At 39.5% G+C, this 22,412-nt stretch overlaps 1 protein-coding gene across 6 annotated transcripts in view; it reads right to left on the bottom strand.

The window, feature by feature from the left end:
- The window catches only part of GNPTAB (N-acetylglucosamine-1-phosphate transferase subunits alpha and beta), a 39,324-nt gene extending 17,939 nt beyond the window's left edge, over positions 1 to 21,385 (bottom strand). For 3 of the 6 annotated variants that reach the window (XM_064421015.1, XM_064421016.1, XM_064421017.1), the window contains exons 1-8: positions 21,204 to 21,384; positions 17,171 to 17,256; positions 11,210 to 11,329; positions 9,473 to 9,514; positions 8,522 to 8,727; positions 7,773 to 7,837; positions 7,404 to 7,538; positions 1,316 to 1,477 (exon numbers count right to left, since the gene is read on the bottom strand). In XM_064421015.1, coding sequence (XP_064277085.1) covers positions 1,316 to 1,477; positions 7,404 to 7,538; positions 7,773 to 7,837; positions 8,522 to 8,727; positions 9,473 to 9,514; positions 11,210 to 11,329; positions 17,171 to 17,256; positions 21,204 to 21,320 — 933 coding nt within the window. In that variant the 5' untranslated portion in view covers positions 21,321 to 21,384. Of the gene's footprint in view, positions 1 to 1,315; positions 1,478 to 7,403; positions 7,539 to 7,772; positions 7,838 to 8,521; positions 8,728 to 9,472; positions 9,515 to 11,209; positions 11,350 to 13,411; positions 13,577 to 17,170; positions 17,257 to 21,203 lie in introns of those variants that run through there. The other 3 variants (XR_010362697.1, XM_064421018.1, XM_064421019.1) reach the window with 3 other exon arrangements.
- Between the last annotated feature and the right edge of the window lie 1,027 nt (positions 21,386 to 22,412).

The raw sequence follows: 22,412 nt of genomic DNA on the forward strand, positions 1-22,412 counted from the left end.
GTCACCTAATACAGATATATTAGATATGTAAATGTCACCTAATATAGATATACTGGAAGTGTCATGATGGAGCTACTCTTCAATTATCCCCTGCTCTATTATTTTAAAGAATTTAAGCAGGAGAAAATTAACAGAACTTAGCCTAATATTCATTATCAAATAGATAAATGTTTCCATATATTTTTATTAAATACAAAACAGTTCAATTAGAAACTTATCAGTTAAGTAACAAAATTAGGTTTAGGACACTGGAACATGTTTCTTTTCACTTTTATGAGAGCTTAATGACCTCTCTTAAAACCAACAAGTAAGGCTGCCTGAAAGGAACTTTCCTAAAGCTCAAATGAAACCGAAAACTCAAGGAAATAGTTGAATGTTTAACAATTACCATTTTCACTTCAGATTCTACACACTGTACATAAGTTTTCTAATATGTGCAGTAACACAGCTTTCACATTCACAAAAGAGTAACAAGTGAAAACATTTTAGCAGCACCAGCAGCCATTGGCTAGGTACCCAATCACAAAATTAACCTTAATTTCAATGGGGAAATATAAAGTTTGAGCTCAGGGTTGGTATTAACGAGGAAGAACTCCCCAAAGGCCCAGGTCACATGACACGAAGACAGACTTCAAGCTTTTCAGGAGTGGGCACACTAACCATGCCACTTCATATTTACTGTTAAAAATTAAATTCCACCAGGAGGAAAAACTTGAGGATTACAGAATATCTTATCTTGAAACAGACACCTTGTTATTTAATTTCCTCTTCTTAAACCAAACATCCTTCATTGTATCAGAAGTATTTAAAGTAAACCTCCTTTCCTTACAGACATCTGTATTTCAGGACTTCAACATTTTTGAAAGAGAAGCCATTAGCATTTGCTCAGCACAAATGATGCTGCAAAGCAAAAAATGTTTAAGAAATATATTGGGAACAAGACTGTCATGTTTGTTAAAAAAACCCTCTATATCCCCACACAAGAAGCCTGCTTATCTGCCAGTCAGAATCAGTTAAGCCTTTGAGGACTTTACAACACACAGTTTTATAAGAATACGTGCAGAGGGCAACATATTTCACTTACCAGAGAACATGAAAATTTAAATTAAGTATCACACTGTTTGATCCTTCTTTCCCATTGATTTGAGAACTGGACAGTGTTCCTGTGATGTCTTCTTACAAGCTAATAAATATTTGATTCTTAATACTTCCAAGCTTCTGGAAAAAATCCCATGTTCCTTGTCACTGACTATTAGTCTCTACTTGCAGTTTTGAAATGTTGTAGCATTTACCTGCTGTAAGAGAATTTACCCACCTGACTGACAGAGCTGAGGTCCCACAGCAAATAAGCAGGATTAAGTGTCAATTCTTTCCCATCTATAGTCATGTTCTTCTTTGCTTGCTTGCTCAGTTCTTGGAAACCCTTGGGGTTATTCAGTTGCAAGAGAGCCACACTGGCTTCTGAATAGAGCTGCAACTATATAAGCAGAGAAAATAACTCCAGCAGCACTCTTCCATCTTTTTTGTTGTGTTATTTTTACTAGAGTTACTTAGAAGAATGACTGTTAAGCACTGTTTTTAAAGACCTACAATTTCATAAAAACACAAAAAGAAGTAGCAAAATGGGAACTAAAAACATTTAAAGATACAAAACTATGCTTAGTTTTCAATTTGCAAAGTAAATGTCTCTTTACAAAATGATCCAACAGCCATAAACTTTTCATGCTTTAAACATTTCAGGAGTAAATGATGAGTAAGACCCCATCCATTCTCTGTCACTCCAATAACAAAATTAATGTTTTATCAACACTTTATTATGTGACAGAAAGAACTGTCCTTTTTTTCCCCCCATCTTAAACAACTAATGATCTTCCCAGAAAATTAGGGCACTGTCAGAAGCGTGAAACATTCAGAGTGGTTTACAGTCAGTTCAACCTACAGCTCCGAAATCTGAGATACAAAGGGCTCCAGAGCTAATCCATGTGGGTCTCCAAGTCCTTAGTGCTGGTTGCCAGTTTGCTGCTAAGGTCATTTCTTAGTTGTGGACTGTTTGATCTGTTGGCTGTTTTTATCTCCTGCCACCAGTAAGTCTGTATATCAGATCTCATAATGCACAGGATCAGGGGCTTGCACTACACACCCTAACAGCGAGTTTAGTTTACAGATCACAGGGACTCAAAGCAACTCCCTAGGAATATGGCATAACCCAATAAATGCTGTGTTTACCACAGGAAGTAAGATGAGCAGACCCAATCAAGCTAAAAGCAGGACTGCACTTTGATTTTCCAAGTGAATACATTCAACAGTCTAATTAAGAATAAACACAGTTAATCATTAATATTTATTTGATGCTATGCTTAGTTTTTTTTTTCCTTAAGGCAATATAAGACAACCACATCTACCAAATTTTCAGTGTAAATGCAATTCATAAGCTATCAAATTTCAATAATCATGTTCAAAAAAGGCAAAACCATCACAGTTCCCATCGTAACAACTCTAAGTGGTTTTAATTTTTTATTAAATTTGATCCTTTCTGCTCATTTTAAAATAACACTTGTCCCAGAGTCAGCAGCCCTTCCCTCGGCAAGACCAGCTGTTCCACTTGTGACATTTTAAAGCTGTTGATGCTTTGACTCATATGCTATTTGAGATCTTTCAATCTGACTTATGAGGCCTGTCATTAGAAAAATCTGATAAATCTCAGACCTTCCAGGGAATCATCTGAACTTATGGGTGGAAAGGATGGCTTCAGTAGCTGAATGGCTGAGGTATAGTTACGGACTGCAGGCAGCAACCTCCAAAAATATCAGCATTGAAATGCTGCAGATTGCAAAGCTGCCAGCACTGGGCATGTGCTTTATTTAGCAATACAACAGTGTCACACAGTCCCTTAGAATCCCTCTCGTAAATCATACATACAACAAACCAAAAATATTACCATGTTAGAGCTTTGAAAGCATGTGAGAACAGTTAGTTTCTCTTTAACTTGCTCCCAAACTCAGCAAAGTTAGTACCTGTACTACAAACTCCTACTTAGATTTATTACAAACACTTACCCTCCACTAACATAGTATATATGCCATCATTTTTAATATGTAATATTCCAAGCACATACAGGAAGCAGTGGAAAAACATGTTCCATTTCTCAGCATCAGAGTTTAGCTAAACCCTGCACTCAATAGATCATTTTCATTAGATCAAAGTGGGTTTTTTTTTCCAGTAATACCTTTTGAAGAAACCAGTCTTTTGCTAAGCAGGCTATCAATAAAGTTAGACTACAGTTGAAGTTATCTGGTGAAATAACTAGATTCTAATAAACTTCAAGTTCTGCTCCAAGCATTTTGTTGCTGGTTTGTGCAAAATGAAATTGTCTCCTGGCAGACTTTCTAATATCTCACAGGTATCAACCTCCTCTCTGTAGGGATGGATGCAATCACCCATTCCCTTAAAATATTACCATCCAGAGAACATCTTCATCCTGCCATAACAGGTCAGCAGATCCAAAGGTATTGTCAAAACAGAACAGAAGAACAAGAAGGTAGATGCAGAGAGTCAGTGTGACCAGGTGAGCCTCTGCTAATGCAAGTGGGCCGAGAACACACCTTGCAGGCACACACCCAGACCACCACTGGGACACATTTTTACCACACACCTGAAAACAAGACAGGAAAACTGCATTATCTCCACCAGGGAGCTTGAAATGCATTTTTCCAGCATGGAGCCAGCATGTTTCACTCCTAGCTTACTAGACTAGGAGCCAGATGAGCTCAGACACCCCATGCAGAAGTAAACACCTTCACTTCCACTTTGTCAAGGTAAGAGGCCTCAAAAGCATCTTTTTTTTCTGAGGTGGGACTTAGATTCCTAACCAGTCCTTAAATTATTATACCTTATCTTCTCAATACCAGAGCTGACTATTAAGGAAATAAGAAGCTCCCCTTTTCCCACTCCAGTGTGGATATTGGGAAAACTCATATGCCTACATAGCAAGGGAAAGGAAGCATATGCTGAAAAGTTACAAAAAACTTTACCAATATAAAACACTCCTGTCTTTACAAATGTCTCATGTAGTCTTTTTAAGATGACATAGTCAAAATTTTCTATTCTTTTTGACTATTCTGAGTCAAAACAAATGCAATGCCTTAGGGTTTTTTCTACAAAGCTTATTGCTACATCTGTGTGATCATAACACCATCTCCTGGAACCACTTGTTTGCTCCAGAAACATTGATGAGAAGCAGTAAGGATCCCAAACCCCAGATCCTCCAGTGAGGACAGAAAACACCCAACATCACTGTGCCTGCAGTTTCCCACGTGGATTTACTTCCATTAAGACATCCCTAAGTTTCTAACATAACTTGTCTATATTATGTACGTGTGTGTGCATGTGGATTAAAGCAGATTACATTTTGCAAAGAGGAAGATCTACAAGCTCTTAGTTGTCCTTGCAGCTATCAGGATATTAAATCTTGAAGGAAAAAATCAACTTTCTCCGAAAATTTTGTACACAACTCTGTACAATTTCAGTGAAAAACTGTTAACATGACAGCCTCAAAAACCCAAAAGCAAACACATCAAGTTTTTAAACAAATGCAGTTTTTAAGTTACAAGCATCTCTTTATGCTGAATAATAGTCTCCTTTAGAAATGTAGTTAGGGTTGGAAGCAGGGGGGAAGTTAAAATGAAATATTCAGTTGTTCTTCACATATAGGTCCAAGGTAAGGTCTTAGACAAACAGCTCAGCAGCCATCAGCTGCACAACCAGAGTAACACCTCCATCTAGTGGCTTTCTAACACTCCGTTAAGAACACATGGACAATAAAAAAAGCTGTCAAATATCACTTTCAATTTCATCTGTCATAACACACGACCTACAACAACAAATGTGACCAGCAGACACACTGCCCCTCAACTTTCATCTTGAAAGAAACTTCTCTATCATTACATTACAATGCAGGTCATAAGTACAAAAAAAAAAAAAAAAAAATCAGTAGACTCTTAATAGATAGAATTCACCTTGAAAATAGATCCATTATATAATGAATTTTCACATTTTAATCAGCTCTAGTTGAGCTCAGCTGCTTTACTCAGATATTTAGATTTTTAGAAGAACTAAACTAATACTTTAGTATCTGGTCTAGATGAACATGTTTTGGTCTTCCTTGGCTTTCAAAGTTATTTCAATCAAACTAAAGCAATTCAACCAAAACAGCATTATCAACATACAATACAAATGTACCAATAACTACACTCCTTCCTCTCTCACCTTTCTTCCCTTCTAACAGCAGCACTGCTCAAAGCTTTTGTTATTATTTCTTTACATGTGGTGTTGAAGTAAGACACAGCCACTTAAAGCACACATAAACCCATTAATCATCAGGAGGCATCTATGAAACAATAGTCTAGTTCAAGCTCAGGTGCAATTTTCCTCTTCTCCACAAAGCATCTCACATCACTTCAGAGATTCCAGGAATGATAAGAGAGGAATTGCTACAAATGTCAGTAGAGACTATAAATAATCAACCTATTTTTCTACTTAACTGTAGCATTAACCTAGCGTCTCCCTTTGGCAAAAAGAAGAAAACCACACTTGCCTGTGTTTACCATTACTGCCTAGCTACCATATCCACTGAAATAAGAACTGACTCTGAGCTCAGAACCTACCAAAGGCTTCTACAGAAACAACCACATCCACGCTTGATGTAAAACCCTTTATGCATGAAAATAAAACAATTCTTACCTTCACATTCATAAAGTTTCTTCATAACATATATGAACTGCTGCTATCATAAATAGAGGACTGGTTGGGAAAGAATTCACTGCTCTGACCACACAGGGTATAATAATCCTGATCTAATTGCTCTAAAGCATACACCAGGAAAAGAAACACAGACAGCAAAGATAACTGGAAAGAATATTGTGGATACCTGAGAAAAAATTGTGTTTCTACAGATAAACACAATTTACATCTGTATATATAAACTGTGTTTATATCTGCCTAACCAAATTGCAGAAGAGGAGCTCTTAGGAACAATCACAGTGGCAACATTTACACACAGATAACACATCAAGGAAAGAGGAACCATCACAAACAGATGACACATGACCAATGACAAATTAAAAAACACAGCTAAGGGTAAGGAAAAATCATATAAAAGGAAAATAGGCACAGGATGTAACTTTCATAAAGATACACATGGAGATGGGAAACATATCAAAGACACCCCAGAGATGCAGCCTTTATGTTCATCTGAACAGCAATGAACCATATGAATATCCTCTGTTATTTAACTGCTGTGACACTAGAGATGCAAAGTCAAAAGAAAATATCTATTTAAGCTTCAATAAGTGCTTAAAACCTCTCTCTATTAATCTGTTTTAGGGCATGTAGCAAGAGAGGTACAAATGTGTTTACTTTGCAACATTTTGCCATTAGCAAGGCTCCAAGTCAGCTAACGCAAGTTGAGACAAGAAAGAATTTCAGATTGCATTATGCTGGAGTGTGACCAGCCTAGGAAAGGAATTACACAAGATAATTTCTGCAACAGAGTACATGAGTTGTTAGTCCAGCCTACCAAAAGAAAAAAAAAAAAACAAAAGAAAAGGGGAAAGGACCTCATGTTCATTTGAGCACCAAGAATAAACCACAAAGTGAATTAGCCCATATTACAGGTATATATCAGACTGATGAAAACAAATTACTGCCATCCCATCACCCGGGTAACTCCTCCTCTTCCACAAACTCCTTGGCCTCAATCCTTTTCACCACACGAATCACACCTGTCTCCAGTACAAAAACCAGTGATTTTAACAAATTTCTTAAAGTTCCACCTATCCATTAAGCCTTACTGTAACTTTAACAGGTGCCCAAAGAGCAGGGGAGAACAGAAGGCACTAAATGGCAGTCACACAAGTTGTTTTCTTCTGCCTTGCAGCTGTGTCAGCTGAAGTGCAACTTGTTTAAGACCCTACAGAGCACATGACAAGAGAAATGCAGCATTCAGTGCTGTTACTGTTAAGAGAGCTAAGAGGAAAGAAAAAAAGCTAAGAAGCTACAGAAACAAAATCCTGTCACATTAAACAAGCTAGTGATCTAGAATTCTACAGCAAGAAAACAGCCTCCAGCAAATGGCTGAGAGAAACTGATAAGGCTGCCTTTTAATCAGCTGTAGGCTAGCAAATGTAATGCCCAGGAACATGCAGTCACAGAATGGACAACTGGTTTTTTGCAGGCAACTCTTTGAGTCACAATTTGCTACTCTTCACTGCTCAGGGAAGGAACACACAAAATTACCCCAGATTACTCTCAGAAATATCCTAAGTCTCCACGGTGGGTGGGATTCCATACCTGAGCCATTCCAAAAGACCAGTACAACTAAGGCACTCTTTCCTCCAGAGCCTTACCAGTTTTACTTTAGAGGCCAGGCTCTCTGGCAGTTTTGTTCGTAGCTGGTTTGTTTCTTTGAATGTAGCTGGAAATCCACTAAGAAAGGCCAGGTCTTGCATTAGTACCAAACCTGGAACTTCTTTGTCTGTAGTCTAAAAACAAGAAAACAGGTTATAAAGACCATTTTAAAGGTAGAATAATTCACATAACAATAAGGGCTGCTCTGAAAGCTTTCACTTTTTACTACATGTGAGTTATGAAAAGAGAAATGAATAGCATTCATGAAAATGAACACTATGAAAAGAGAATAGCACAGAAACTTTCTAAAAATGTACAGAATGTTTAACACATACAAAAGCTAATCAACAGACTGTCAAAGTACATACCAAGTAACCCCTCCATACTATCTGTTTGCTGTTGTCTTTTAACATTCCAGAATGGGCAGCTTCAACTAGAAGACATAAAATTGCAAATCAAAAACTTCTTCCAGTATAAAGTCACTTCTTTTCTGTATTATAGTAACTAAGAAATACTTTTGCAAATTAAAGGTATTTGAGTATTCATAATGTGAAAAGTCTTTACAAATAGTAAATAATTCTTGGTGGTAAAATAAAGAACAGTGGTTGTACTAGTGGTCAGGCACTACATATTAAACAAAATATGAAACTCGTACCTGCTCTAAGATGTTAAACACATTAATAATCTTGTTTTACAGTTGCCAATTCTTTGAACAAGGGCAGAACTTACTGCACATTATTCAAACTAGACTTCACAGCAATTAAAGGATTTCTAAAACTAATCTTCCTTAGCCTAAACCCCAGCCTCTTGAGATTATCAGTGCAACACAGATATTCAGATATCAAACCTGTTTTGCAATAGCTTTCTAAAGCATAGAACTCTAATCATCTGTAATCAGTTGTCTGGGAGGTAAGCAAACAGTATCATTAATGTCATCACCAAACAGTTTGAGGGCAAGAGAGACACTGAATGACTTGCTAAAGTCAAACAGAAAATCAGCATTGAAGTCAGTACTGGATCAAAAAAAAAACAAAAAAAAAAACCCCAAAACTAATTCACAGTAGCTTAAAAAACTTGCTCTGGAAAACTGGATGGAATCTGACAAAGAGCTTCTTACCGTCCTTAGGGCTATCAAAAACAATTACAGTCACATTGGTGGAAGGATTTTTTGGTTTTGCTACAAAGAACATATTGTTAGCAGCTTGTAAAGCAGGGTGAATGGATGGCAGGTCTTTCAGTGTGATGTTGGCAGGCAGAGCAGGATCCAGGACGAGCATGGGCACTTTGATGCAATGTGTCAGCAAACACTCCAGCTGCTTCTCACTACAGCAAAATACCAAAGGCAAATTTAACACCACAAGAAAATTGAAAATAAAAATCAATCTTGGATGCAATGGGAAAAGTTTTTGTAAAATCTGATTAACTGTAACATTTGCTGTGGTAAGGGGAAATTATTGACAAGCACACTTATTTCCCTCCAGAAGGCAAATATCTGACTGGTAGTGTTTAGTTCATTCCCATAACTGAAGTTTTTTCTGAAGTTTCCAAGATTTCCAAGTATGCCTATGGAAGAGTCCTTATAGAAAAATCTCTAAATAACAAAAGGACCAAGCTAAATGACTGGGACAGACCACTGGCAGCAGAGCCACAAGAGGACCCTCTACAGGGCCACTGGACCCTCTACAGACAATTACTTACAGTGCCACATACACAAATGGCAGGTGAAAGCAACATTGAATTTTTAATGCATACATACCTGGAGTTTTATAATTCAAAAGCATGAAAAATTTTCATACTCAGAACAAGAGCTAACCCTAAACAGTGACAGGGATATGTGTTCCAAACTCCAGAAACTGTTATCAGAAGCTCATTCTTATATGTCACAATAACAATAACATTACTTGTATTCAAAGCAAATATATTATCACGTCAGTTCTTGAAGTGACATAGGAAAGCTTGCATAGGTTATAGAAAACCACACCACTCTCCCAGCCAGCATCTGCTTTCAGCTAACAATGAGTAGAATATAACTTGTTCCGATTTACACCCAAAAATCCCAAAAACTCACCTCTTCTTTGTTGGTTCTGTTGCATTCTTTCCAAGGATTTCCCTAATACAAAGTTAAAAAAAGGATATTAAATAACACTGAATTGACAGTGTTTCTGTCAATGAGTCTAATTGCAGATTGTCAATTGAGTCAGGGACATGTTGTTAAAGCACCAGTTGCCCAGATAAAAAGCTTCCAAGGCCTTGCCATTGGCCTTACCAAGGTGATTACAGACTCACACGTGCCCTTCACTGCTCACGTGCAGTGTGGACCTCAAAAATTCAGGCTGTACTGAGAATTGTGGCAGCAGGACTCTTTCTGCTAACAGGAATTTATGGGGTTGTTATTAGGTTATTAGCTTACTTATTACTATTATTAGGTTACTTAACAAAAGTGAAAAACACTGGTAAGAAACCAGAATGAAGTGACCTGAAACTAGGTTGACTTGACTGTTTTGCCTAACATAAATATTTTGATAAGGTCTATGCAACAGCTCTTTTTATAGCAGTGCTCATTGATTTCAAAGGACATGGAAAAAATGGTCTACATGGGAGGGAACCAGGTGTCCCTGTAGACAGCAAACATGGTATAGACACCAATCTCATTCGTAAGCTTAATCTCAACTTTCCAAATCAGTGTTACAGAAAAAAAAAATGTGTTTTTTCCTTCCTGAAACAGGAATCATAGCATGAGTGATGACAAGGCTAAACCAAGTAATATTAACTATATGAGCTGCTAGGAAAATATTAGCACAAATTTGAAAGCTTTCTGGAGCAGAGACTGTGAGAGACTGTGTACGTTTAAGGTCAATGAATTTAAAGTTCTAATATTTCCAGTGTTCAGGTAACAAAACAAAAAAAAAAAAATCAACCAAGAATTTCCCTTGAGATCATACCGTCAGTTGAACCTAAACTGCAAGACATAGCATGCCAAAATTCAGATCAATCCACTAACTTGTGGACTTCTCATTATTATATAATTCTCATTATTATATAATGATAATTATTATTATTATAAAAAATACAGACTTGTCCTTCCATTTAGCATATTTACTGGCCAAAACCGATTATGTGAGCAGAGTTGCTTATCAAAAACTAAATTTGTGGTTACAAGACATAATCCAAGGTATCTGCAGCAGCCTCGGTTTGAAGGCATAGATCAGTAATTCTGCAGAACTCCATAGCACAGTCTACAATAACACATGCAGCAATACATGCCTTTGCTTCCACAGATAAGACCAACTCATATCTTTATAACATGCATAAATTATTTTCCCATTTCTCAGTTCCAGTATTTCTGAGACTAGGAATCTAACTAATTTAAAAACAAGAACTTAAGAAACATGTTTCAGATTTTATGAAGCCTATTATAAAAAGAAATACCAGGTGGCTGGGGAGAGAAAAAAGGGATGAAGAGAGGTTATATATTTGAGGAATAGTTTTATTTTTATTTACAAACTGTTATAGAAATCAATACAAACTGATATATATAACACACAGTTTTTCACATGGCATTTTACAAATTCATGACAGGACAGCCTTAATTATTACGCTTATCTTAAACAATTTTCTAATTAGACAGTACTTGACAGCTAAAAGTAGAACTGAAACAAGGTTTTGGGAATAATCAAATGAACAAGTGAGAAAATGAGCTTTCATTTTCATGTTGAGTAACATGGGAAAAATAACAACAAAGAAAACTAGTACAGCATTAGATTGCTGCTGTCAGTTAAAGGGAAAAAATATCCAAGATTATTACCTCATTATTTTCTGTTCTTCCTCCATCTGTTCCCTGACCTGTTGCAATTCTTTGATCAGTTCCACATCTGTGCCGTTCACCCAGGTGTACACCACATCAATTGGCATGGGCAAACAAAGCCTACATAATTCAAAGGAAAGCTATATGAGCTGTTTAGTATTACATTACAAGTGTTTGTGGCATCCTACAATAGCAGTTTCTGCCTAACAAGGGAAATACTTGATGTTTGGGCTGCAAACAAGACAAAGCAAAAAGACCCTCTCTAGCTATATATATCATGTCTTAATTATACACAAGCCTTTGACAAAACAGCATGGACAGCAACCAAAAGGACACAAGGTGGTTTTAACTGTTCAGTAACTAAAGGAAGTTAGTTAGAGCTAAATGTCACTCTAAATGTCACTGACTCAGACTCATGGCCTACCTCCTTCAAACCCATCAAATATTTTTCAAGTCAATACCAAGACCTGGGCACATTCTTAATTCGCCAACTACTTCAGACAAGACAGCATGAAGCATAACTTAAATCACACTTACTGCTATTTAATTGCACAGAGCCAGTAAGATCTCAGCAGGAGCAGGTCTCTATGCTAGGAATGTCTCTTAGATTATATTAACAGGGCATTTCATAAAACAACAATCTAATTTGGGTACATTAATTCAGACTCTAGACATGATAGACAAATTAATTCTTGACACAATTGAACATCCTGGAGCTCTTTCTGGAGAGCTACATACTTCCTAGCATACATAAGGCAAAAGGAAGGAGTTTGGGTACCTTTTTCCTACTTTTTTTATTATAATCTCCTCTCCAAGGCCCACAGCTTTGTGTCACCCAGGCTACCACCATGGGTGAATCTGAGTCCCGTACAGCAGGAGGACAGCCCAGTTCTTATTTTCAAAAGTTCCAGTGTCAAGCTATTTAATACCTTCCTAAACTGTAGATGGCCTAGCAAACACTGGAAAACGTCATTCTGTGACCACATGGATCTCAGCATTAGAGAGGTTGGAAGATGTTCTCTCTCCACCCACTGCATCCTTCCAAAAGCACTCAAAGAGAGACAGAGCTTACAGGCAGGTGTTCTGTCCACCTGCCCTTGCACAGCATGCCATGCAGAGAGCTTGCACCCAGCTTTGTTTTCTACTGGCTCAGACTCAACAACTGAAGCACAAAATTTATTAAAAGGTCAGCCAGTAGCTTGTCACAGCACAGTGGGCAGGAACATTTTGTACTCAATTTACCGATGTTCCTAACCAAGCTGCAACACTCAGAGGATAATGCTGGGGCATTCTGAGACAATTTGAACATCTCAGCATCACCACCTAGCACCTTCCCTAGCATCACCACCCAGACAGTCTCTCACATCTGCAGGATGCTACCCTTCTATCCAAAAAAGTCAATTTACTGAATCCAATACCCTTCTATTCAATTATTCACTTTTTTCTCTAAGAGATAACTTCCAGTTCATTTATAAGGTATGTTTTGAACTAAAACATCCTCTAGAAGAATAGAAATTCAATGGCAGGAGCTCTTCCAGCTTTTCTGCATTTGTTGTGATCAGTTAAATTACTGGTTTGACAGTCCCTGGAATGCTACAGCTCAGAAAGGAGTGTTTTAGGTGCAAGCACCTGACTCAAGTCAGCAGATTTAAAAAATTCCCAACCTTCAGCCTTCTGGGCAAAGTGCAGAGCTCATTCAGGCAGGCTTCACTGAAGAACAGAGTATGTCCAAAAGAAATCCAGCTCTATGGTATGAGGCACTTTTGACTTCTGTGAAGCCTCTCCCCACTTTAGCATATTCTAAAAGTGTGTCTCTATGCTGTAGCACATATACCTATGTAATTTCCTACATTATGTTACATACCGCCAAAATCTAGTAAATTTCACAGAGGAAAAGCATTTTTGGTCAGATGCAGGCATGTCAATTCAATCAACCCTGGCATGGTGAGATCATGCTTCATTACCAATGGCAAGAGAAACAGACCAGTAATAAAAAAAGGTGAATTGTTTGCAGATCCACTAGGCTAATTGCTTAAAATTTATCCAAATACTCAGTAAATTTCCTTAATGCACCTTTACAGCACACACTGTTTCAGAAAGTACTATTTATCAAACATAATAATAAAAAACAGATATCCCAAGTCAATTTGTTGTTTCCAACTAACACTGTACAAACTTAAGCTAGCACTGTTAAGCCTGTACCTTTCTGGACTTGGTCAAAGTTTTCTGGATGGTTTCATGGCTTCCTAAAGTACACTGGGAGCTTATAATTTCAGAAGTATGTGTAGCAATTACATATCCTCTGAACAGAGAGAGACATGGTTTTTCCAGGAAAATCTTGAGAAGCTGTGTAGAAGCTGTGGGAAACTTAGAGGAAAGAATTCAAACAGTTATTATCTCTTTTTCTGTAATCATTGTTTATATATATAGTTCTCCAGAGTGTGCTATTCATAGCTCACCAATTGTGTGAGAGAAGATTCCTAAAGGCCAGTGAAGCCTTAAGTCCACGATTGATTCTATAAGAACTGTAGGTTTCTAATAATAAAGTCTTTTCATGCCTTCTGATGATAGAGTCTCCGTATCACCTTTGGCTGTCCCTGATATCCCTTCAGTGATAATTTGTGACCCCAAGTGTGTTACATCAATCATCTCTTCATAGAGTCACATAATAAGTATGTATTGGAATTTTGCTGTAAAAGGGTTTAAAATTAAAAGGAACAGATACTACACTTCAGTAGTACTGTTCTCAAACACTATTTTAACATTCAGAGTTTTTTGCAGATTGTTGAAGTTCAGAGAAGCTCAAAAACTCTCTCTCAAATTCTGTAGCTGTGTTTCCTTCATATGGATTCATACATTTTGGCTTGATCAAAAACAGCAGTCTGGCAAACAGGTTAAGCCTAAGGTGACCTGAGTTAATTTACTATTTACAGCCATCCTTCTAATCAGCTGTTTCCCCTCTGTGACATGACTAGCTTAATAACAGATGTGACTCAAAGGTACAATTTGATTCCAAGTGGGAATTATCTTAACACCTTTCTACAGAAAATCATTGCTTTGGAAAACTCCTTGGAGACTCCCAAACAATTCATTGAGGTTTTTACATTTTTCTCTTTACAAAGTGTATCCATTTTCACTTGCAAGTCTAAAAACACCCATAGGTTCCTGCTTGAAGACAAAACCAGACCCACCAGACAGGACAGGGTACAGTTCCTGGCAGGAACTTCTCATACCCACGATGTGTTTACATAAGAGAACCATCATCACAGCTGAGATTGTGGGTTGAAGACAAACTTTTGCCTCAACATCCACTCTTGCTGAAGGAGTACAGCAGATTTTGGATGTCTCCCAAGCCACCATATGGTGATCTCCAACCTTGCTGAGCCTCTTTGTGAACAGTAGAAGTCTAAGATGCTCATAGTAAACCTCCCAGCCCTCCTGCCTGCTCCAGCTCTGTAATGATGCACTTACAGTAACTCAGCTGTTCCACTGCTATTCCTGCTCCCTGATTTGTACATCTTTTCCTCTCTTCAGCCTCTCTCAGCTCAGTTAATGGCTAGTCGACCACTGACAGCTCTCATTTGCTGCACCATACTGAAATCAGGCTGCACATTTTAAAAGTTGGCAATTATTCCTTCACATCTTTTCATACATATTTTTGAGTTTTAAACAAGATATCCTGCAATAGCAAAGTTACACTTACTGTAAACTATACTTATTATACCATTTGAAAGTAGAGTAATAAAATGCAGTCCTCATCCAAAACATTAATGTAGGGAACTCCATTATTTAGTTTCCTTTTCTCCCTTTTTATTTTCATATAAAAATTTAGTCTTCAAAAATAGCTTTGGACAAAGTGCCTTGGTAAAAAGCCCTGGAATTTCTAGTGCATTCTCTCAAGCTGTGTAAGAGCCTGAGCAAAAGAAGCAAGTTTAAGGTGCCACAGTTGGGATGCCAAGGGTTTGCAACTGGAAGGAAAAACAACCAAAAGCTATTGCTAAACTCCAAGGCAAAACCAGAAGTCTGCCTTGGTGTGGTAGAGAACAGTGTTACTAATGATGTAATTGTTTTTGTGTGATGAGCTTTTTGAGTTTATCATCATAAGGAGCTTGCCCATACACACAAATTTGTCTACAATTCACAGTGAGTTTTTTTCAGAACAGAATTTTACCTGCAAGGCTCCTAGAGAACAACACAACTCAAATTCAATTGAAGGCCCATTAATATTTCCCAAAGGCCATGCAGCTTTTACTTTCCACAAAGCAGTACACCTGCTTAATTTTCTAACCAACAAGCCTCCTGTTCTCCAATTGAGTATTTTTCTCTAGCACTAAAATAGGAACTGATTAAAATCCAACTAGACAAGCTAGATTCAATCTGGAAGCCCTCATTTTATGTGTAACTCTGTATGTTGCATTGACACCAGCCTAAAAAACTCCACCAAACCAACACTGATGCAAGTGCCTGCTGCAAGACAGGGTCCATTACTGCATTTGTGAAGTTCCATAATAAAAATTAATTGAACCCCTGACAAGGGACATTAAAAGTTAACAAATGCCTGAAAGTACTGTTTCCACAAAGACTTCTGGTTAGTATGAGTTTTTAAAGAAAGTTGGTAGCTGCACACAAATATCACAGCAAACTTCCCTGTTACTCCTGACATAAGATTGTTAAAGGCATATTGGTGAACTGGAATAATTTAAGCATCCATCATAAAAACCTTAAGCTTTTGCTCAGGCAGCCTCACCTGTTCCTCACCAGGCACTGGATGTTTTACTCACAATCCTCAGAAACAAATGCTAGCAAAGGAGTGCTTTCACAACCACAGTGAAGTAAGGAAACACTGCAGAAATGGGAAGTGACTATATCTACACCACAACAGTAAGATTTGTGATTTTGTTTTGGGAAAAGTCAATGGTTTTATAAAAACACTGCAGTTAATTATCACAAAGTCTGGGATTTTAGTAGTGAGAGGACCAAACTGCCATGTTTCACTTCAGTGCTGCTAAAACATGTACACATTAAGCTATTCATCCATATGAGCTGCATCACTCTGCTTTTATCTGTCATCCTTTGGAAAATGGGGGAGAGGAGTAGGAGAAGCGACTACAAAAGTTCCCAGTATTCACCAGCACCATGCAATGAATTTTACAGAGTTATCTCACACCAACTAAAGCGTGACAAATTGATCTGATCATTTCTACCGTTCCACGACGCAACAAACCTCAAGGCAGATTAAAGCTTCTGCTTTCGGGGTTAGCTTTTATCCCAGTCAAGTATATCAATATTAATAGTCAGGTGATACCTGCTAAGTAGCTTTCTTCCACCTACCAACTCACAGTACACTTACTCCCTGAGCAACATACCCCATGGCTATTCAGACAAGAATGATGAAACCACAGGAAGTCATGCAGCAGTCAACACAACTGAAATAAATGACCCATATGACTTGGTTTCCAACTTGCTGTGAGAGATTCTCCCATCCAGTCAGCTTTTAAAAGCATCTTACTAGCTTTGTGACTTCTCTGCTAAATAATGATTCTCATAAGACATCCCAGAAAACATAATGTAATTTAAAAATAACTTCTAGAAACACTGAATATTGAAAGGTTAAGCACACAGGAACAGTACTTATGTTTTCCTATCTTAACTTGGAAAATATGTCATGGCTTCCCTTCATTGTTAGCATTATCATAATTTTGATGTTTCATTAGAGAGTGGATGAATTAAATACATTGAAAATGTATATGTCTTATATGACTAGACCTCTCAAAAGTCAATCTTCCAAACTGGGAGATTATGCATTAACTAAACACTCACTAAGTTTAAAATTTGTTGCAGATTTAGAGCCCATATAGTAAGGTTCTACTCAACAGTATGTTGCTTCAACTAATCTATTTTATTTTAATATTTAATTAGAAAGTGAAATGTGCAATAGTGTCAAGTGCAGGTGAAACTCACCTATTCTGAAATGATTTGCCAGCGACGTTGTCTCTGTATGAATCAAACATAACATGATACTGGTCTCTACTCCACTCCAACACAACCTGCAAAGAAAAAAAACCAAAACCACCTGATGTCACCACCTGTAAGACACATAATTTTCACCTTTTGAAATGTTTACCCATAACTCATTTCACTCAAATCGATCTATGCATTCATGAACAACTGAGCAGACCACAATCCCAACTAAACAATGACACTGAGGCAGCAATCAGACCCAGAATTGAAGAGCATAGTTAATTTAAGCAGTCTATGCTTTTCTCTGCAACAAAGGATTTCATGACTTACGTATACTCTTTTTAAACTACTTTTTATTTAGGTCACCTCCCCCTTGTTCCTCAGCATCTAAAAATTCAGGAATGCTTTCCCAAAACTGAGACCTAAATCAAATACACTTGGATAAAAGCAGGAAATCCCTAATGCACACACACCCCTGCACAATTTTGTTCATCCTTTTCTATTCTCATACAGGATACACTGAAGTATACACATCTCCAAAATCTGAGCTTTGCAAACAAACAGCCAGGGAAAAAACCCACAATTTTTCAACAATAAAAGTGCTTTTCAACAATAAATATGCTTTGACACAAAAGAAATCCAGTTATTTTGAGACAGAAGTAATATAAAACATATATGCTCTCCTCTGAGATAAACTTGACATCTTTTACAGTGTAAGTCCAACCTTGAAAACTACAGTGGCATTTTGTGCTGTTTTAGAGTTGAAGGCACGCTGGCTGAATTTACTGGGTTAAGTACATATTTTACTGGGATAAGTACATATTTCTGTGTACTGGAGAGTGAAAAAAACCCAAAACAAACAAATGAAAACAACAAAACAAAAAGAAAGAAAACCAGGAAAGCATAGTACTTATAGTACTTTACACCACTCTCCCTAGATTTAAATGTTATTATCGCTTATTTCTTGTATTGTGGGAACTATGAAATATACCATTTCTCTAAGGTCACCTTCAAAATCATAAACAAACTGTCCTCTCTCTAAAGAAGTCACACATTCCTCTACCCTCACTGCCACTAAAGCAAATTCAAGCTTTCCCCAAAGCAGGGAAACCCCACCATGTGCCTGGGTGACAAGAGCACACATGAAATTCCTGCCAGAGCTGCAAATGGTCTCTTTGTAACCCAGATCACATCAGCACACGCCATTCCACTCACAGAGGACACAGATTGCCCAGGTAGGCATAAAAATCTCCTCCCTAAACACCAAGGTCATGAATTGTCTTAAAAACACACACTATTACACTTTCTTAATGCACAAGTCATTAAGTCCTTCTGCCAAATGCCAGGTTTAACACAGTGCACATTGGAAGTTCATATCCACGTGGAAACATTTGCTCCTACTGATAATGACACACGGACACATTGTGACTGATCTGTGTCTGAAGAAATACAGAAGTATTTGAGTAAGAATATATGAATAATATGTCTCTCCAGAAGGACAGCATTAACCATTCCAGCCTTTTTCTTTGTCTTTTGCACACCTATAGCCAAATAGAAGTGGACACATCTCCCAAGAACACATGAAGGACAAAGTTAAAAACTCTTCCTACCAGACACGTTCTTCCCCTGCAACTGTTTCCTCCTGACACATTATGTATGCATCCTGCAATAATACCTAGAGGCTGTTTTGCTTCTACTTTACATACTGGAATTCCAAAACCACCAGGGGAACATTCAGAAGGGGAGAAACATCACCTATTAGGAGATACTGTATCAGACATAACAGTGTCTCTGGCATGTTCTGGTTATAAAGCATTTTACAAAGCAGAGCCACCTGAGGAAGGATGGCCAAGAAGGGTTTATAACCAAGCTGCCCTGTATGTTTTTGCAGAAAAATTTCTCACTGATGTTCAATACCCTAGTATTTTACTGAGCTCAAGGCTTTCCTTCAAATGAAGCTAATTTGCAGCTTCCAGCTGTGAGAACGTTACTAATCTAAAATTATTTGCCCTAACCACCCATTTTTACTCCATCAGTAATACTGGTATTAGCACGAACCTAAGAAATCAGACCTAATTTTGCCTTCTAGAACAAAAAAAAAAAAAAAAAAAAAAAAAAAAAAAAAAAAAAAAAAGCTGGCTTTGGGGGTGGGGGAAAAGCAGAACTGCAAAAGCTGTTCAGACACCAGGGTCTGGTAAGTGCTGCCTCACGCTGCTTTTTTATTGCTTGAGTTTCCCGCAGATGGCTAAAAGTGGTTAAGCTGTTCATTTCTAGCAAGATTTCTTGGTTTCATTTTCCAAACAGCTTTATAGTTTTTAATTAGTTGCTGCCTTGCAGATTCTGTACTGGAGAAGAGCAGCATTTCCCATTCCCATGACAGTCACCAATGGAGGTCTAACGGGGTTCATTCTCACAAGCCTTGTCTCTCCTAAGTCACAGAACTACCACTGTTTATAAAGTACAAAGGCAAAAAGCAAGATCCATGCAAACATCTCTCCCAGGCTTATCTACCACCCTTAGAAAGAAAAAACAAAAATTGCAGGTGTTTCGTTGGTGTTTTTAGCTGTTAAAAAAAAAAAAAATAAAAAAAAATAAAAAAAACCCAACACATTACTGGTCACTTTTCTTTTTTTCTTCATATATAATTTGGAAAATCTACTCCTACATGAATCTTCCAGTTCTTTCTCTTACTCTCTAAATTGTATCTAAGCTTTCCAAGTAGCTTTTAAAGGGCTGGAAACAGCAAACTAAGATTTAGCAGGAAAATCTGAGCAGTGATTTCGACTGATTCTTACCAAAATCAGCCATAATTTGGACAACTGCTGAAATACTTTTTAAAACCTCAGAGTTCTATGATATCCTAAAGTTGTGGTTTAAGTCCCCATTCTGAAGAAATGCAAAACTCTGTCAGTTTCACAGCAGCACAAAAACTACACCAATCCAAGCTGATACTCATGTACCAACAAGTGCCTATGAGTGCTTTACAACTACTTAATTTGCTGATGCCTTTGAAGTGTTTCAGGAACTTGTGGTCTCCCCAAGACAGCAGAGATTAGGACTTTGTGCGAAGATGAGCTAGTACACAAAGTTTTGACCGTGGTACACGCAAGAGTTTCAGATCATACTCTTTATGGCTCTTTTTTTTTTCTTTCCTGTATCTGAAAGAGCTGATCAAATTAAAACAGAGAAGGGAAAAAAGAACCAAAACCAACTTAGGAATCACGAAATTCCAGTCTGTTTGTATTGAACATTGCCATCCTTTCAGACTGACAAAAATAGTTGATTTCCCTGATTCCTCACTATATTAACAAACACTGTGCTCAAGTAGGATTAATCTTCTCATCTGCACATCCCTTCAGTGATGACTTTCCAAATCGACAGGACAACGTGAAATGAAGATTTACACATCCAACACCACCGTGTAAAATCACATCTAGAAGAAGTGCAATTACATTGCATCATTTACAAAACAATGCGAGCGAACTAAGTAGCAAGCAGCGAGCCGAGCAGACTCGAGGATACATTTAACTCCTTAAACCCCGCAGAGGGGAAAGGTTCTGTCACTCCCAGTCGACACGCGGAGGTGACATCCAGCACAGGCTTTCACAGACTGGAACAAAAACACAGCGCTAATAAGTCACCTGACGAGGGAAGTGGAGAAGAATTGCACAAGAGCAGCGGCTGTCCGAGCACGCAGGGCTGTGTCACCTGTCAGACCCCAGCTCTCCCCGAGGGCACACCCGGGCGCTGCGGGCAGAGCCAGCCCGGCCCCGCGGGCACGGCGGGCCTCGCCCCGCACAGCCGGACGGGGCACACGGCCAAGGGCGGGACTTGTCACCGCCAGGCGCCCAAGAGGGACCCCGCTGCTCGCGGGACAACGCGGCTACCCCGAGGGAACACAGCCCCACCTCCCCCCGGGGCCGTGCAGCCGCGGCGCTGCGCCTGTCCCGCCGGCACCGCGCGGCTCGGCGCCGAGGGAGGCAGGCAGGGCAAGGGGGGCAGCCACGCCGCGCCGGCGCGGCGCCGTACTGACCTCCCCGAACTGCAGGGCGGAGACGATCATGAGGACGAGGCCCCCGAGGCAGAGGCAGGGCCCATACCTGTGCGACAGGCAGGTATAGGTCTGGCGCTGCAGGAGCTTTAGCAGCATGGCCCGCCGGCGGCCGCCGCCCCGCACGGCCCGGCCCGGCCCCGCTCCCCGCGCTGCCTGCGCCGGGCGGGGCCGCCGGCCCAGCGCCCGCCCCGCTTCCGGCAGCGCCCGGCGCCGCCTGGCGGTGGCGGAGGGAGCGGCGCCGCCGCCCTCACGGAGGCGGCGGGTCGGCCCTGCCGCGCTGAGGGCGTGCGGGCAGCGCGCTGGTGGAGGCGGCCCAGCTGCGCGCTGAGATTTAATTTAAGCGCTCCGTGCGTGTTGTGGCACGGGGATGGGTGGGTGGAATGGGAATCAGCAAGCTAGAGAGGGTTACTGATTGAGTTCTTCAAGAACAGCTCTTGAGGAAGAACATAACAGGAAATTAGTTAGCGATCCATAGCTGACAGCTACTCTCTGGCAGCTGACGCTCTGGATTCTGCCATGAAGTCCAGCCACCTGCGTGGCACGGCCGCTGTTGCCATCGAGGGCAGAGGCACCGAATGGTAGCACACATCCCTGTACTCTATCCTGCATCCAAAGGTCTTCTGAGTATTTCTTAAAACTCCCTGCAGTGACTTTTCAGAGTCACAACCATCGTCCTTGTGAGCCTCTGTTTCCTGTGGGAAACAGCAATGCCTGACCCTTTCCACAACTTTGCCCCAATATTGGGACAATGGTACTCTGAGAGGACTACGCATGGTTGTACTTTAAGAAATGTCCAACAGGGCACGGCTCTTTGGCAAGTCTCTCTCAAGCCACTGAGCCCTCCTCCTATTTACTTTTTAGTGTCACAGCATTTGTCTGTCTCCGGGGTGAGAGGAAAGCTAATGTCCTCACAAATAATTTGATGGGTGAAGGGGTGGGTGTTCATGTCTTTGGAATGGGGCTCAATGTCCCTCCTGACTTAGGGCAGCTTTGCTGCAGAGCCCAGACAGCTTGGCTCCTGGAACAGACAAGGGTCTGCACAAACCCGAGTTTCTGAACTTTGGGGTAAAATAGTAGGTTCAAGGGGGAATACATGGTAGGCGGTTCTGGAAGGCTGTGCCTCAGCCAGTGGGGAGAGGAAGAGGGCAACATGCAGCCGGGAGTTTAGGATAAAAGGAGGCTGTGCCC

This window comes from Passer domesticus, chromosome 5, assembly GCF_036417665.1.
Source record: "Passer domesticus isolate bPasDom1 chromosome 5, bPasDom1.hap1, whole genome shotgun sequence".
In the NCBI taxonomy this organism is placed as follows: domain Eukaryota; kingdom Metazoa; phylum Chordata; class Aves; order Passeriformes; family Passeridae; genus Passer; species Passer domesticus.